This window comes from Podarcis bocagei (genome assembly GCF_964188305.1).
Source record: "Podarcis bocagei genome assembly, chromosome: 3".
NCBI lineage: Eukaryota > Metazoa > Chordata > Lepidosauria > Squamata > Lacertidae > Podarcis > Podarcis bocagei.
The window spans coordinates 91,452,756-91,468,338 of NC_138127.1; the positions used below are offsets into that span (position 1 = coordinate 91,452,756).

The following is a 15,583-nucleotide window of genomic DNA, read 5'->3' on the forward strand; positions in this document are numbered from 1 at the left end:
ATACAAATGCTGGACTGGGATTAGCGTTAAGAGAAAATGATTTTATTTATGAAATACAATCTTACATCAGTAGGCTGGAGTTGAGAAAAACTGCTTCAGGACATTCAGAACCATCCATGGCTGAACATCTCCAAAGCAAAATCAGATCAGATTCACTGGCCAGACTGAATATGAAAAACACACCTACTGTACACTGGCACACTAAAACCAGGTTTGGACAGAGTATGTGGGGAAATAGGAGTCTAGCAAGCTGAAATGAGTAAATTCTGAAATCCTCATTTTTTTCTAGTTTGTGGAGGCCTAATAAACCACAACTTCCCTCACTTCAAACAAAATCCACAAATGGGAGAGGGAAGGGCGGCTTAAGTTTGTACTGCAGGTACCCAAAGAGTCTCATTCATACCTATTCTGCTAGAATTTTTGCTGTAATGGGCAAACAAGGAAATTAAACAAGGGTCTATTAAAGCAATTTGAAGAATTCCTCCTTAACATAAACTGGTATATGGCACTTTAGATAGCTTTCACATGTAACCGAAGAAATAGAAATCTATCACACTGACACAGAGTAAATATAAAACATACAGTGAAATCCAGGATCCCTTTGACACAACAAATCAGCTTTGCAATAAATGTCCCTGTAATTAAGCTAAAACCTACACCCCAAACCCAATTCATGTTTGCATACAAGCTCAAAAGATTTTAATGGAAAAGCATGGTATTTTAAATTAACTCAGAACTATGCAGATTATATAGATTTTTTGAAGGACAAGCCCCCTGAGACAACATGATAAGGGAAAGGGAAGAGAAAGAGAGATCAGGATGTGCAAAGATTGATAAAACCTTCATTTAAGAATTTTTCATTTAAGCATTTTGAAAAGCTAGCATCCTTTGAGTGCAAGAAACAGCAAGAATCTTAATTTTGGCATATTCAGCCTTTACCTACAAAAATAATATGCTTAATTCAGTGTGCCACTGAACAGTTGAATACAACAGGAGCTGATATTGCTGGCAGCATGCCAGACACTTCAGAACCCAGCAAGCATGAAAGCCACATTAGCAGTTGACCTCCTCAGCTGCAGTTCACGTATTCTGAAGGAACACAAACAGTGTGGAAGGAAAGCAAAAAACAGCTCCCAATTACCCTGTTGCAGACAAATCCAAAAAAGTACAAAATACCTGCACCTCACTGAGATGCTGCACATTTATTAGCTGAGAGAGCAGAGGCTTGCTGCATTAGTTGCTAGACAGAAATAGGACAAGAAGCAGTGCACGAAGCAGAAACCTGGCAGAAACATTACATTTGGGACATGGTGAAGTCACTACCCGCACCATCTATCACTCTGTCAGCTCTCCTGTAAGATTTGGTGAAAAGCATAATGAATGCATGGTAAGGTGTTGTTGCTTCCTGTTTCAAAGGTAACAGCTAGCTCTACTATTTTCTCAAGATAAACCAGTTGCAAACATGCTCTCTTATATGGTGTTAACTGGGAGAAAAGGGCCTGACAGCTCACAAGATGGGTGGTACAGCAAATCTCTTAACTGGATGAATATTAAGTGAATGGATGAATGCAGCCCTAACGGATATGAATGGCAAAAGGATGAGGGGAGGGCAAACAAGGAATCACCCATTCCTTCTTCCTTGAAGGCAGTTCATGTCATTTCTTTCTGCTGTTGCTGTTTACAGCCCTGTACCTCACACAGCATCCACTCTAGCAGTTTGAACTTGTCTTAGCAGTATCTGGAAAGGGCCTCCTTACATGAGTTAAACCACAGAGCCTAGGGCTTGCCGATCAGAAGGTTGGCGGTTCGAATCCCCGTGACGGGGTGAGCTCCCGTTGCTCGGTCCCTGCTCCTGCCAACCTAGCAGTTCAAAAGCACATCAAAATGTAAGTAGATAAATAGGTACCACTCCAGCGGGAAGGTAAACACCCTTTCTATGTGCTGCTCTGGTTCGCCAGAAGCGGCTTAGTCATGCTGGCCACATGACTGTACGCCGGTTCCCTTGGCCAATAAAGTGAGATGAGCGCTGCAACCCCAGAGTCGGCCACTACTGGAACTAATGGTCAGGGGTCCCTTCACCTTTACCTCACACAGCATCCAGTCTAGCAGTTTGAACTTGTCTTAGCAGTATCCGGAAAGGGCCTCCTTACATGAAGCAATTCAGAGGAAAAAGACAACCCACTTCACAGCCATAGTAACAAGACACTTTTCCTCAGAGTCCAATTTCCCCTAACAATAAGAAGGGCAGACACAGGGAAATTCAGCTTGAACACACAGACCTAAGGTAGTCACCCACTGTTCCACAAGGAACATTAGGAAGGCCCTGGATGCAAAAGCTTATAAAGAAGTGCCAATTTGAATAATTACATCATCATCAAATTAGAGAAAGTAATAACTGCTGTTATTCCATACTGTACTAATAACAAACTCAATTTCCCAAGTGCCAATTGTTATGTAGCTAAAATGGCATTCCAACACAAGAGGGAATATCAACAGGCTGAGGACAGCTCCAAGGTTTACAGAACTACGAAAAAACTTTGAGTGGGGGGCGGAACTATGGCGGCCAAGAGGGCCAAAATGGAGCCCGGCACACTTTCGCTGCGCATGCAGGCTGCTTGTGCCGATCGAAAACGTCCTCCTGCCTCTTTGGCCGGTTTAGCAGAGTGAACACAGCGGTCAGAAGCGATTGCAGTGTGTGGGTAATAAATCAGAACACACACAGACTGTGCTCTTATCTCCATCAGTCTTTAATCATGTAGCATAACATCGTAAATTCCACTTCAGACACCCGGCGACAGCGCGCACATCTCTTCTCCTCCTCCGAGCAGAACAGAAAGAGTATTAACACACGGTAAGATTCCCGTATGTGAACTTAGCCACACCTCATGATGTGAGACGTCACTCAGAACGTCACTCAGAACTGTTAACCCTGTAAGTTCTGAAACCCTTCACAGGAACCAAGCAAGGAAGACTTGGAATCATCCCAAAGAAGATCAAGCATATTCAGTGGCTACGAAATGATAGCTGGGGTGGGGTGGGGGAACGGATTGGAAAACTGAGGGTGGGGGAGTGGAATGGAGTATCCTGGGAAAGGGCCTAGCTGGCATCCTGAACAGGAGTACTCTGCACTGCAACATTTTATTGCAGGACCCGCTTGTAAAATAAGTAAAACAAACAATACATTTTAAAAACTTTGACAGCACTTACGATTATCCAGCTGCTGTTATAGTAATTATGGCCCCACAGGTAGAGATTAAATAGAAAGGAGCTATCGGGTTGCTGAGCACCCACCTAGAATCAATCTCTGCATGGGCACACTGTCTTCGTTTCTCATTCTGATGGCATTATTAAAGAAGTACATACCGTATTGGCCTGAATATAAACCGCACCCGCAAATATGCCACACTTAAAAAAATTTGGTGGCTTAGGGGAGGCTTGGGAGCAGTGGGCAGACTGGACGCCGTTGCCCTGTGCTGCTTCCTGGGGATGGGGGGGGGGGAGCTGTGCTGCTTTGTTGGCAGCGTAAGGTCACAAATATAAGCCACACTTTAACTTTTCATGATCAGAATTTGGGGGAAAGGTCATCTTATATTCGGGCCAATACAGTATAATCGGGCTGAGGAAACATGATGGTAGAAAATGGAATTCACTGTTTCTTAAGATATGCCAGGTCTAGGCAATTATTATTATTTATTCTACTACCACTATTATATATACTACCACTACTACTGTTTATTCAACTTATATACTGCCCTTTAGCAAAAGATCCCAGGGCGGTGTACAACATTAAGAACACATTTTACAGAGCATCAATAATAAAAATGTAATAAAAAGCATAATGACATATAGCATAATAATGAAATAATCATAATGATCCCAGCCAGCTTTAACAGGCCACAGATTATTTAATGACTTAAGGCCTGGATAAAGAGAAATGTTTATATGGGCCTTTATATGTTAAAAATCAACGCTGTGAAATCTGCCTAAAAGACAACAGGGAACTAGTACTGGTGGCAGGAGCAGTGATGCAATACTCTCCAGTTGACCTGCCTCCCACACCTCTCTCAGCACAAGAGAAGTCACCATGTTCTGCACCAGCTGCGGCTTCCTTAAATCAGGCATGCAGAACCTTCTGCCCTCTGGATGTTGTTGGACTGCAAGTCCCATCAGCCCCAGCCATCATGGCCAATAATCAGGGATGTGGGGAGTTGTAGTCCCAACATCATTTGAAGAGTGCCTGGTGAATTCATTACAATGAGCCACTGGTGAATGGTAAGTTCATTACAATTTAGATCTTTCTTTCTTTCTTTCTTATAAACCCCCCCACTAAAACCAAGTACAGTCATCCCTCATGTTATGTTTGCTTCATGTTACATTTTTTCAGGTTGCGTCCCGCGGCGGCCCGGAAGTACCTGAAAGGGTTACTTCTGGGTTTCACTGCTCGCCCATGCGCAGTAGCGCTAAACCGCGCCACGCACCTGTGCAGATACGGCGCTTCAGGTTGAGGGCTTTTCATGTTGCGAATGGGCCTCCGTAACGGATCCCATTCGCAAACAGAGGTACCACTGTATTCACAAGCTCCTAGAGGCATCAGAGCAGCTAATCAAAAAGAGCAGGATTCAAATAACTGGAAGAGACCCATGTAAAAGGGTAGTTTGAGAAGAAGACATTCCATCATGGCTAGAAGAGATGCAGAGAGAGGAAAATACTCACCACTTTCCAACGGTCCTTCACCACGTAGTTGGCCGGCAGAATGTCGACCTGCTCCCCTCCCCCACTCATGTTTGGTTCGTCCTTGATAGCAGCTGCTAGGCACTGCATTTGCCAGCCAGAGAATATTTTAGTAGCAGCTCCCAATTTAAACGAGCCATTTATCTGAGGAAGAAGAGGGAAAACACATACACACGAAAGGGGAGAGAGGAGAAACATAACAGAATTAATGCAGGTCATCACAGGCAGATCGTGCTGGTGAAACAACCCCAGTTTAGACCCAGTGAGAGGAAGTAGCACTAGGAAAGGTGGCAAACTCACCTCGGGGTCAGAGCGCAGCTTGCAACAAGCCTTGCTGGCGCAAGCAATTGCCCTCTTTACAAAATCCTCAGCGGTCTTCATGCACAAAATTAGCAGAAGCGACCATGCTGTGAGTCAGCAGCACAAACTTAAAAGTAGTGAGTAGTGAAAAGTTACTGGCTTACACCATGCAGGGTGCTTTGGGGGAGAGGGTGGGGAATTGAAAGCCAGCAACTCAAAGACAGGCCGAAGCCAACTTCTTGGATATTGTCTGAGTACCACAACGGTGACAGCAACACCGTAAGAGCTAAATCTGTTCCAAGAACATAAATGATCTCACTGAACTAAACAGATGACTTTCTCTTGAAACAGCCGCCTTTAGCACTCAGCTGACCAAGGTTTGCCAGGTACCGCACACAGCAAGATCCAAGGTGTGCTCTTTAGAGTGCGAGCTTTAAGAACGGCTACCTCCATAAGACAGCCAAGCAGAGAAAAGAATGTGTTCAGAACTGCTTCAGCCCTCGGTATATCAGTCTTCTTTTGACTAAGAGGCCCTATCAACAGTTATGTAAAATACAGAAGATTTCAACCCTGGTCTTCACCATGCTTACTCAGAAGTGCTATTAATTTGCTTCAAAGAATGCAAACTTAGGGTTCGTCCTTGTTTCTGTTGCCTTTCCTGTTGTTGGCTATGGACAGTTTGTACTCGTTTATCCTTGTCTATTCCCCGCAACTGGGCTTGATCACGTGTAACACATATTTAAAGGTTTTATTTGCTATGCTATACTGTACATGATTTTTAAACTGCTCTTTTAAAACACTGGCTGGGGGCCAATAAACTGAAACTTATACCTGATAAAATGGAAGCACTGTGCATGGTTGCTTCCTCAGACTCGGAAGGGGAGATTCAACCTGCTTTGATCAGGGTTGCACTCCCCTTGAAAGATCTGGTTCACACCTTGATCCAACTCTGTTGCTTGAACAGTGCGAGTTTTCAGCTTCAGGCGTTTCTACCAGCTTAAGCTGGTATGTCAGTTGGAATCCTCTTCTGGACAGGAAAAGTCTGGCAGCATTTATCAATAAATGGTAACATTTGTGTAGACTACTGTGATGTGTTGTATGTGGGGCTTCCCTTGAAGACAGTTCAGAAGCTGCAATTAGTTCAAAAAATAGCAGCCGGGATTTTGACTAGAACTTGCTGGGAACATCTTCCACCAGTTCTAATAAATATACACTCAAGGAGCCGGTTTGTATCTTTAAAGAGCTTCACAGCTTGGAAACCCAGTTCTTAAGGGTCAGTTGCATATCAACTGTCCAAGCACCAACACCTTCCACTTTGAGGCCCTTCTCAGAATGGCTCCACAACAGAAATTAAGCAGGCAGTGCCTTCTCATCTATGGTACCTCAACTGTGGAATTCACTCCTCATGGAGGTTTATCTGGCACCCACTTTATTGTTTTTTAGGCATCAGGCTAATCCATGTTAATACTTGCAGGCATTTTAATGGGTTACATTTTGAAATAGCATTTGGAGGATGCTATATTTTAATGCACAGTTTTAACTGTTATTTTAATTTATGTATTGGTTTATTGTATTTTTTATTATTCTTTTGTTTTAAATTACATACCTGTGCAATTCGTCTGTGATAAATATTATGAAGGGTGGTATACACTTTTCACGCAGCACTCTTGACATGCGCGCATATACGTATACATACATATATATATATATATATATATATATATATATATATATATATATATATATACACACACACATACGCATACATATATGTGTGTGTGTGTGTATATACGCACACACAGACACATATGCCCAGCTTCTAAGCAGTTTACAGCTATAAATCAATGATGAAATACATTACACTACTTATATAAAATAACACAATCTCCCTACAAAACGTTATGTAAGCAAACTAACCCTCAAGAAGTGAAGGTTCCTCATTACAAAAACATTTTCTGAATCCTTAAGGGAGCTAGTGAGCAATTAGAGAGAAATTATTTTTTATTTTTCTGTAAGTAGAGCACAGCAGCTCTGTGCTCCATTTAAGTCTTTCTAAAGCCTTCAAAAATTCTACTTCTCTAGTATTGGTTCTTTGATAATTTTCTAAATTGGATGGGAATACATTAATCCTGAAAAAGCAATCCAACTAGCCCTACAACTGTGCAGCTTCCCACACAGATTTTCCTTGAAAGGCATGGAGATTTGTGCAGCAGTTGTAATAGGTAGAGGTCAGATTCCATTAATAAAGCTGGCTTTATTAAAGTGAGACCTGGCCATAGGTATTCATGTTTTAGTAACCTCCATTTCAGACTACTGTAACATGCTTGACGTGGGTCTAATTTAAAAAGAGTTCAGAAAATTAGCTGGTGTAAAATTATAGCTAGGCCAAACGTCTGGAGTGCCAAAGTTTAGCCCAAGTTTTGGAGGGTTCTTGTTTTTTGGGGGGAGGGGGTAAAAGTGCTTCTCCCTTTTTGTATTTTATGAGTGAGTGTTAATAAAACTTAATGGAGTACTTTAGCTCTAGCCAGTGGTCACCATAGTTCCCCCACAGATTGGGAGTGGGGTGGGCAGAGGAGATAGTGGTTGCCAGTCGATTGCAGCAAGGGAGCTACAGTAAATTCCCCCATTAGAGTCACATGCTCCACCTTCAACGATAAGCAGAAATCCCCCACTGCACAAATTTTTGGCCTATAAAAGGAGGCATTTTGCTGCCATCAGACTGTTGGCAGAGTTATGGTTCAGATCATATTACTCTGGTTCTGTTAATCTACACTGGCTGTTTATTTGGTTCAATGGCCACTAGGCACATAGATTTCTCGAGTAGTGGCACCAATTCTATGGAATATACAAACACACAAATAAAAAGTAAAAACAACATAAAGAATTAAAATAACGGTTCATTAGCTGTTACAATGCTTTTCTTAACAGTCTGCGTAAGCTTAGCAGTACCGAAAAGTTTTCAGCAAACATTTAAAGGTCAATAAAGAAGATGCCTGCTGGATCTCTATCAAAGGACAACTCCACAGGGCTGGGCCAATAACTCTAAAGGGTTCGGCTTTGTGTTGATGTCAATAAGCCTCAACAACTAAGGGGACAACCTGTGATATTCCTAAAGGTGATCATTCCTGTAGCATCACTCCTACAGATGATGTGGGCTAGAAGAGTTCAGGTGGTCCCTAAAGGACCCTGGACTTAAGTTGCTGAGGTTTTAAGTTGTTTATTATAAACTTATTTTGTGTGTATACATGTATATCTTATTTTTACTCCAATTTATTAAGTATATTGACAGTTATGTTTGATTTTAAAATAGTAACTTTTTAAAATGAAATAAACTGTCCTTTTTCTTTGGATCATTCAAACTCGAGAAACAACAACATACAGGAAGCTATTTAGCAAGCTTTGAACAGTATCTCACATCTTCTAGGACGGCCTTCCCTAACCCAGCTCGAGGTATTTTGGAGTACAATTCTTCCAAGACCCAAGCTAGCACAGCCAATAATCAAGGATGATGGGAGTTGTGGTCCAAAACAACTGGAGGGCACAGGGATATGGGACTGTCAGTAAAAGTTCCTGGGAACTTATTGAGTCCTCTGGAGTCTACAGCACAGCTTCTGCCAATCTAACTGAATTTCACACAATTTAATCATTTTCAGGGCAGGAAGCCAATGCCCTTCAAGGTAAAGATGCTGACTTGCCAGCAGCTGCTACTATATGGCACAGCATAACAAGAACTCTGCTAGATCAGATCAATGCCCCATCTAGTCCAGCATGCTGTTCTCACAGTGGCCAACCAGATGCCTGTGGGGAACACGCAAACAGGACCTAAAAAAAACCAGCACTCTGCTTGCCTGTGGTTCCTAGCAACTGGTATTCAGCGGCATACTGTCTCTGACAGCATCAGCCATTGCTCAGTTTATTTTATATTTGTAACGCATAATGGCAAATATTGACGCCAGTATAGTCTAAATGTGAAGTCAAGATAAACCCCACGTTCTTTATAATTTCCCCCCTCCTTGTTCTCCTTCCTATACTGCTTTTTCTGCATTCTTGTAAATATCCCAGCTATGTCAAAGGCTTGGGTGTTTATTCGCCTAACTTACCATTTCAAGAATTCCAGCACCTGTCTGACATTTCAAGTGCTAAGCTTGCAAAATATTCTCTCTTCATTCAATTTCATTCAGGGAATTAAGCAAGCAAACATTGGCAAGAGAACTTGGATAATGGGTCCCCTTTTGCTGCCTCCTTGTCACCCTTACTAAATACCAGTTGCCTGGGAGATACTCTAAGCAGCGATACACATTTTGTGTGTGTAGTGTGCACTAAGAACTGGACTTCTGCTTCTTTTGCTGGTGTGCCTTTCTGAACTGAAATAATGCCTAAAATAATTTATCTACAAAGCATCAACTCATAGATTATATCCAGCCAGATGTAGACAAGAGCACTTAAGTGTTAGTGTGGAATACCTTGCTTTGAAGTTAGCCTTGCAAGAAAGCTCATGCAATTGCTATCTATCAATAGCAGTTGCCTCTTTCTGAACAAAGTTGAAAAACCATACATAATAGAAGTAATTAGCTTTAAAATAAGCAACTGGCTAGAACAGGCAGCAGGGAAGAAGCTGGGGTTCTAAAAAGCCTCTAGGAGAGAATTGTTTTCAGAACAGTACTGAAATCAGCTGATTTATCCCTACATGGGAGACAGCTAAACAAATGCAGGTTACAACCCTGTATTAAATAATTAGCAGGGTTCTCTCAAGGAACAGTAGAATGGAGATTCAGTTTTGGAACATTATAGATCATAATGCAATTAAGAAGGGTCTTTTATCTTCCCTATTATAGCTTTAGCAATTTTGTAACGTCTGTTAGAATAAAAAGCTTTAAATACGGAATCTGTGGTGTTCAACATGCCTTTCCTATGTTAAATCTCTCACTTTGAGTCTGCTGCAGCATTTGCCCAAACACAGCCAAAATATAAAAAATAATATCCAAAATCTCTTCAGAATGCTCTATTGCCTCCAATCAGCAGAACAAAGCTATGGAAGTCTGGCTCTCACCATCTTACTAAAGGTCCTGGAAAACACTTAAGTGTTTTATGCACAATTCTGAAGAACTGCAATATCCCAGTTTATTTCAGGGTACATCCTCACCTCAGGAAGCCTAAGAATTAGAACAATCAATGTTTATTCAAATTGTTGGAAATCATGACCACCCCACAGATTCATCACCAGTATTTGCCCACCCAAAATAAATAACTTACTTTTACTTAAACTGGTTTATGTGAGCCAAGGAAAGGTTGTTAAGGAGCTATGGGGGTGGGGGAGGGGAACATACCTGATCCAGCTATCTGGAGAGTAGGATGAGAATTCCCAACAATATGAGTTGATTTTAAAAGAGTATTGGTCCCTTCACAAAGCAAGAAGATTAGAAAGAGCAGAAAATTGTATACAGATTTTAAGCCAAGATTCTTGCTTTTGTGCATTTCCAAAATGCAGAGATGCTTTCTTTTCTTGGAAGGAGTACAGAGAGAAATGGCAATAGAGGGAACAACTGTAATGACCCGAGTAGTGTTTTTGCAAATGAGGAATAGCATTTTATTATTACACGTATATCCTGACACTACGCTATACAAAATTTTAGTAGTCCTCTGCCACACAAATCTTACTCAAGTCCCCTGCATAGTAGGTTAGGCCAAGAATATGACTAGATCAGGGTCACCCACTAAGCCTTATGGCCAAGCAGAGATTTGAGGCTAGGTCTCCTGAGTGCAAGACCAACACACTTCTTACTCCACCACACTGGATCTCAGTGGCAAGGTTTAGTGTGAACATGTAAGCACGTGGGTTCCCAGAGAGATCATGGCCACTTTGCTCCTCTCTAGTTTTGCTGCTGTATCATGCTGAGTAAAGTCATAGTTTGCCTTAGCATGGCATCTGAACCTAGCTCATGGTTCAACTCTCTCCAGACTAATGATCAGCTTGTTGCTTGTCCAAGGAGCTAAACCATAAGACCAGATGACATGCTAAGCCAAACCAAACCACAGTTTAGCTCAGAGTGATGCAACAGCAAAACAATGAGAGGAGTGAAACTACCGCAAACCCTTCTTCCGGAACCTGCATGCATTCACCATAAGCCATGACTTTTGATATGTGGACCGGGTCAGAATATTACAGGCAAAGCACATTTAGAAATTCCCATTCTCAACCTATGCTATTTTTTTCTGTACAAAAGCAATTAGCAGACTTGTGCGGTATTTTTAAAAAGCCTCAAAGACAAAAGTAATGAGCATGATGCAAGAGTAAAGCAGACAGCAAAACATTTAATAATGACATGGTGTTTTAAAAGTTGTCAGGTTCTGCAGAAACCACAGATTGATTAATTTTATGTCACTGAAGCAGAGGGACAGCAGCAAGCTAAGAATGATCCTTATTTCTATTTTTATCTTCAAATATTTATTTTCATGTGGCAAGATCCTGGGTTAGGTGACAGCTAGAGTCCCCACCTCTGCTGTGGCCTCCTCTCCTCTGGAATGTCTGCTTCTCATCGGACTGCCCAGGAAAGAATCCCCCTTAGAAATTCTTTACTGATACTTCACAGGATCTGGAAAAATCAAATGTAAGGATGACACATCTAAGGAATATTCAGTCCCTAGTAAGCTGGAAATTTGCATGCCATTCAGTTCAGACTAACCACCACCACTGACTGTGAGGTGCGAAATATCTTTTTCTTTTTTTCTTTTTTGCTATCTTTTCCATCTCAGTATATTCCTTTGGTGCGTGGATGAATTCCAGGTCTATCTCAGAAACACTGTCTAGTTGGGGCTTTTTACATGCTTGCTACCCCCAGGTTGTACTCATCTACCAGACATTTATAGGATGCAGTCTGGGATGATTTCAGCTGCAGTTCCCCCAAAACTCATTTGACTGTCTGTTCTATTGTCAGGACACAGGGCTACTACCTGTTCAAAATTTTAATGGATTGCTTGTATTTTGAGAGCTCTGCCCACAATAATTTGGAAGCTGAGTTGCCCATATAATCAAAAGAAGCAAAAACTCAAAGGGCAACCTAAATGTTATCTAGTAAAGTCCTTGCACATGGTACTGCCTTAAAGCAGTAAATTCAACATTTATCCAGTGTATCTTTGTCTATTGGGTTGTTGATCGATCTCCCTCTGCTTGCTCTGCATACCAAACCAGAACACCTTCAGTTAGACACCGCATTAGAAGACAAAAGTAGTATAGCGATTGCACCATGGAAATGCCAGCTGAAACTAAATAAACCAGTACTAACAAGGAATGAATGACCTAGTATTCATGAACTGCAGCAGATTCAAATGACCACTTTGGGAGCTTATTTTCAATCTGTGCCTAGAGCTGTCAATCTGGATTTTTTAAAAAAATTGCTGGAGGGGGAGGTCCATAGACAGACCAGGACAAGTTCAGTGGTCGGGAATAGAGCCTGGAGGGTTTTGGTGGGTAAGATCAGGATGTGGGAGACAGTTGAAAACAATTCTCCTCTGCTTCAAAATATCAAGTTCATATGATTGGTACAAAGAGCCAGGCGTTGAGGCCAGAAGCATAAAAAGATGTAACAGTTTAGCAGTGCACCTTCCAAACAGATAAATTTCTGGGCTGTGTTAAAAATACTGTACCCACAGGAAGAAACTACTATGATATATTATTTCCACTCTTTATCTGTAAAGTAAGGAGGAATTCTCATCCAACACAGGACATTCATTTGTAGATAACCTGGTTAATGTTTTAAACACACTCTTTTTCATTTAGCATGAAAATCAATGGTGATTTTTTTTAATGTAAAAGAAGAAAATTCCACGAAGCACTATTGCTGCAGATTTAGGGCCAGTCCAGTTCAACTAACCTGTAGTGAAAGCCAGGATAAGGACTCCTACTAGCGCAACAGGGTTTTCTCCCCCTCTGCTAACCTGTGCGTCCTCCAAACTTACTCTGGAGGGTCAGAAGAACCCCCAGAACAGGACATAGGCGAGATTATTCCATCAAGCAAGTAGAAATGTTTGTGCTGACAGAACAATCTTCTAAAATCTATGCTGAATTCTACCCTGTCATGAGTCCCTGGAGGGAAGACACAGAGGGGGAATAGGAGGACCTCAGAGAATTGGAGCTGAAGGACCCTGGAGAACTTCATAGTGGAAGGAGGGAAGTAGAACCAGGACCTCAAGAAGTGTCTGATCCCAGGAAGGGACCTAGAAACTTAGGGAATCTGGAACCAGGGTAGGGACCAAGCAAGTTGTTAGAAAAACGTAATACTCCTATGACATTGCACACTGCAACTTTAACACATCCTCTTGTCAGTGAGGAGCCTCCCACTTCTAAGGAGACAACTGAGAGTACGTTTTGGTGCTTCCATCAACATGGAGTCACCAGAGCAAACTAATCTCACGGAGCCTAACTCACTCAAGAGGGTTCATTTGCTTGCCCAGTCTTGGACCCCAGCCACTTGCCACACAAACAGCTGTGCCTACCCCACACTTCAAAAGGAAGGTGCTTGTTGAAGCAACATCTTAGCTTGCATTCAGGCATGTATCTGAACCTCTTATGAACCGGCTGAACCTTGTAACCTGTAGTGTGCCTATCTGATTGAGCATTAAAGCCTTTGGCAAAACAAGAGCTGAGAGTTTGAGTGCTTTGTCTGGCAGTGAGGACCAGGACAAACCCTCAGAAGACAACAGCAAAAGTTTAACTAAAAAAGTGAAAATTTTAACAAACTGAGCTAAATTGGGTGGTGGAAAAGTAAACACTTTTCTCTCCCCTAAGAATAATGCAGATTTCAAGCTTGCATCTCAGGAAATAAAGAGAGAGCCAAGAATTTATAATAGGAACAAATTAGACTACTTCAAAATCCTGCCTTATAGGAAGTTCAAAGAAGACCAACCAGGTGGCCTGTTTGCCTGCTCAGCCAGGTGCTATCCCTTGATGGGGAACTTCAAGGAACCTCCTCTCCCTTCTTACGGTTCTTTATCTTTTAACCAGACTTTGACCAAACAACCCTTCAAACAGAGAAGCAACTGAAATACAGGACTGTCATCTTTAAAATAGGACTTATATTCACATTAATTAGGTACCATTTTTCATTCCCGCCACCCCTGAAATAACAAAAACAGTGCTTTGGGGAAGATATCAATAGTAGCGCAAGGAATTTTCTTATGGTTCAATATAAGATTATCTAACTATTTTTAACATACTTGATTGCAATAGTGCTGTGGATCACCTGACTTTAAAGCAGTGCAAAATATTTGAGTATAAGAGTCATCTGAAATACAACAAAAACGCTGACACTTTTGGCATATTAGGAACCACCAACATTTTCACTTTTTGGAATTAATCATCTTCACCTCCAAATGTCTGTAAAAAATAAAATTAAAAATTTCCTTACCCATGTGCAGAAAAAAAGGTTTTACTTACACCTCAAAAAAGTATAAAACTTCCTGAAATATCTCAGTCTTCAACGCTAGAAGGTCTGATGCATAACTCCCACCTAGTACATGCAATGAAATTATACACATCCCTGAAAAGAGTATATCTATATTCTGGTTTCCCAAGTGAATACTATTTAAAAATATAAAAAAGCATTTAAAAGCTTTGGACAAGTGACTCACCGAAAAGCCACCATCAATCAGCAGCATCAGAAATACAGGAAGAAGTGCAAGCACACTGACTGCAGTGGCCACAAAATGTAAGAGCACTTAAAATAGCATTTTAAAAGTATTTCACAACTACTGTCTACGAATAGCCACAGCTGGCATATCGGCTGCAACTGGGGGGGGGGGAGCACCCTTAATCACTGAGAATACCTCTCCCTCAAGTGATCATGATGGATCCAAGAGTACTCCCAAGCTATTCATCTGCACCTTCAGGTAGAGTGCAACCTGTTAATCTCCTGAATTTGGAAACCACTCACACACAGAGCTTGTGTTACTAGGATTCAGCTTCAATTTACTGGCCCTCATGTAGCCCTTACCAACTCCAGACATTAGTCCAGGATTTGCGCACTTTCTCCTAAGTCAAATGTTACAGAAAAGTAGAGTCAAGTGTCATCAGCATACTGGTGACACCTAGGTCCAAATCTGCTAATGGCCACTCCCACTGGCTTCAAATAGATGTTAAAAAGCACTGGGAACAATATAGTATCCGAAGTGACATAACAGTATGTCTTCCCTGCAGACTGATCACTAGGGTAATCACTCAGCAAAACTGGGGTTAGACTAAAGTCTAATCTACTTCCACATCCTGTTATCGCAGTAGCCAATCAATTGTCTATGAGAAGCTTGCAAGCAGAACAGGAGCACAACAGCAATCTCTCCACTAGAGATTCTCAGCAACTGGTATTCAAAGACATACTTCCTCCAACAGTGGAGATAGAACATGGACTTATCCTGCATGAAGTTGTCTAATCCTCTTTTAAAACCATCCAACTGATGGCAATCAGATCTTGTGAGAGCTAATTCTGCTGTTTAACTATGTGCTGTCTGAAGAAGTACTTCCTTATGTCTATCCTAAATCTTCCGGCATTCAGCTTACTGG

General features: G+C 41.6%; 1 protein-coding gene and 1 long non-coding RNA gene across 2 annotated transcripts in view; one reads left to right on the top strand and one right to left on the bottom strand.

The window, feature by feature from the left end:
* TTBK1 (tau tubulin kinase 1) overlaps nt 1-4,869 on the bottom strand; it is a 99,111-nt gene extending 94,242 nt beyond the window's left edge. The window contains exon 1 of the mRNA XM_081188909.1: nt 4,714-4,869. Coding sequence (XP_081045035.1) covers nt 4,714-4,821 — 108 coding nt within the window. The 5' untranslated portion in view covers nt 4,822-4,869. The remainder of the gene's footprint in view (nt 1-4,713) is intronic.
* Nucleotides 1-15,583, top strand: part of LOC308584213 — a 264,753-nt gene that overhangs the window by 104,045 nt on the left and 145,125 nt on the right. The window lies entirely within an intron of this gene.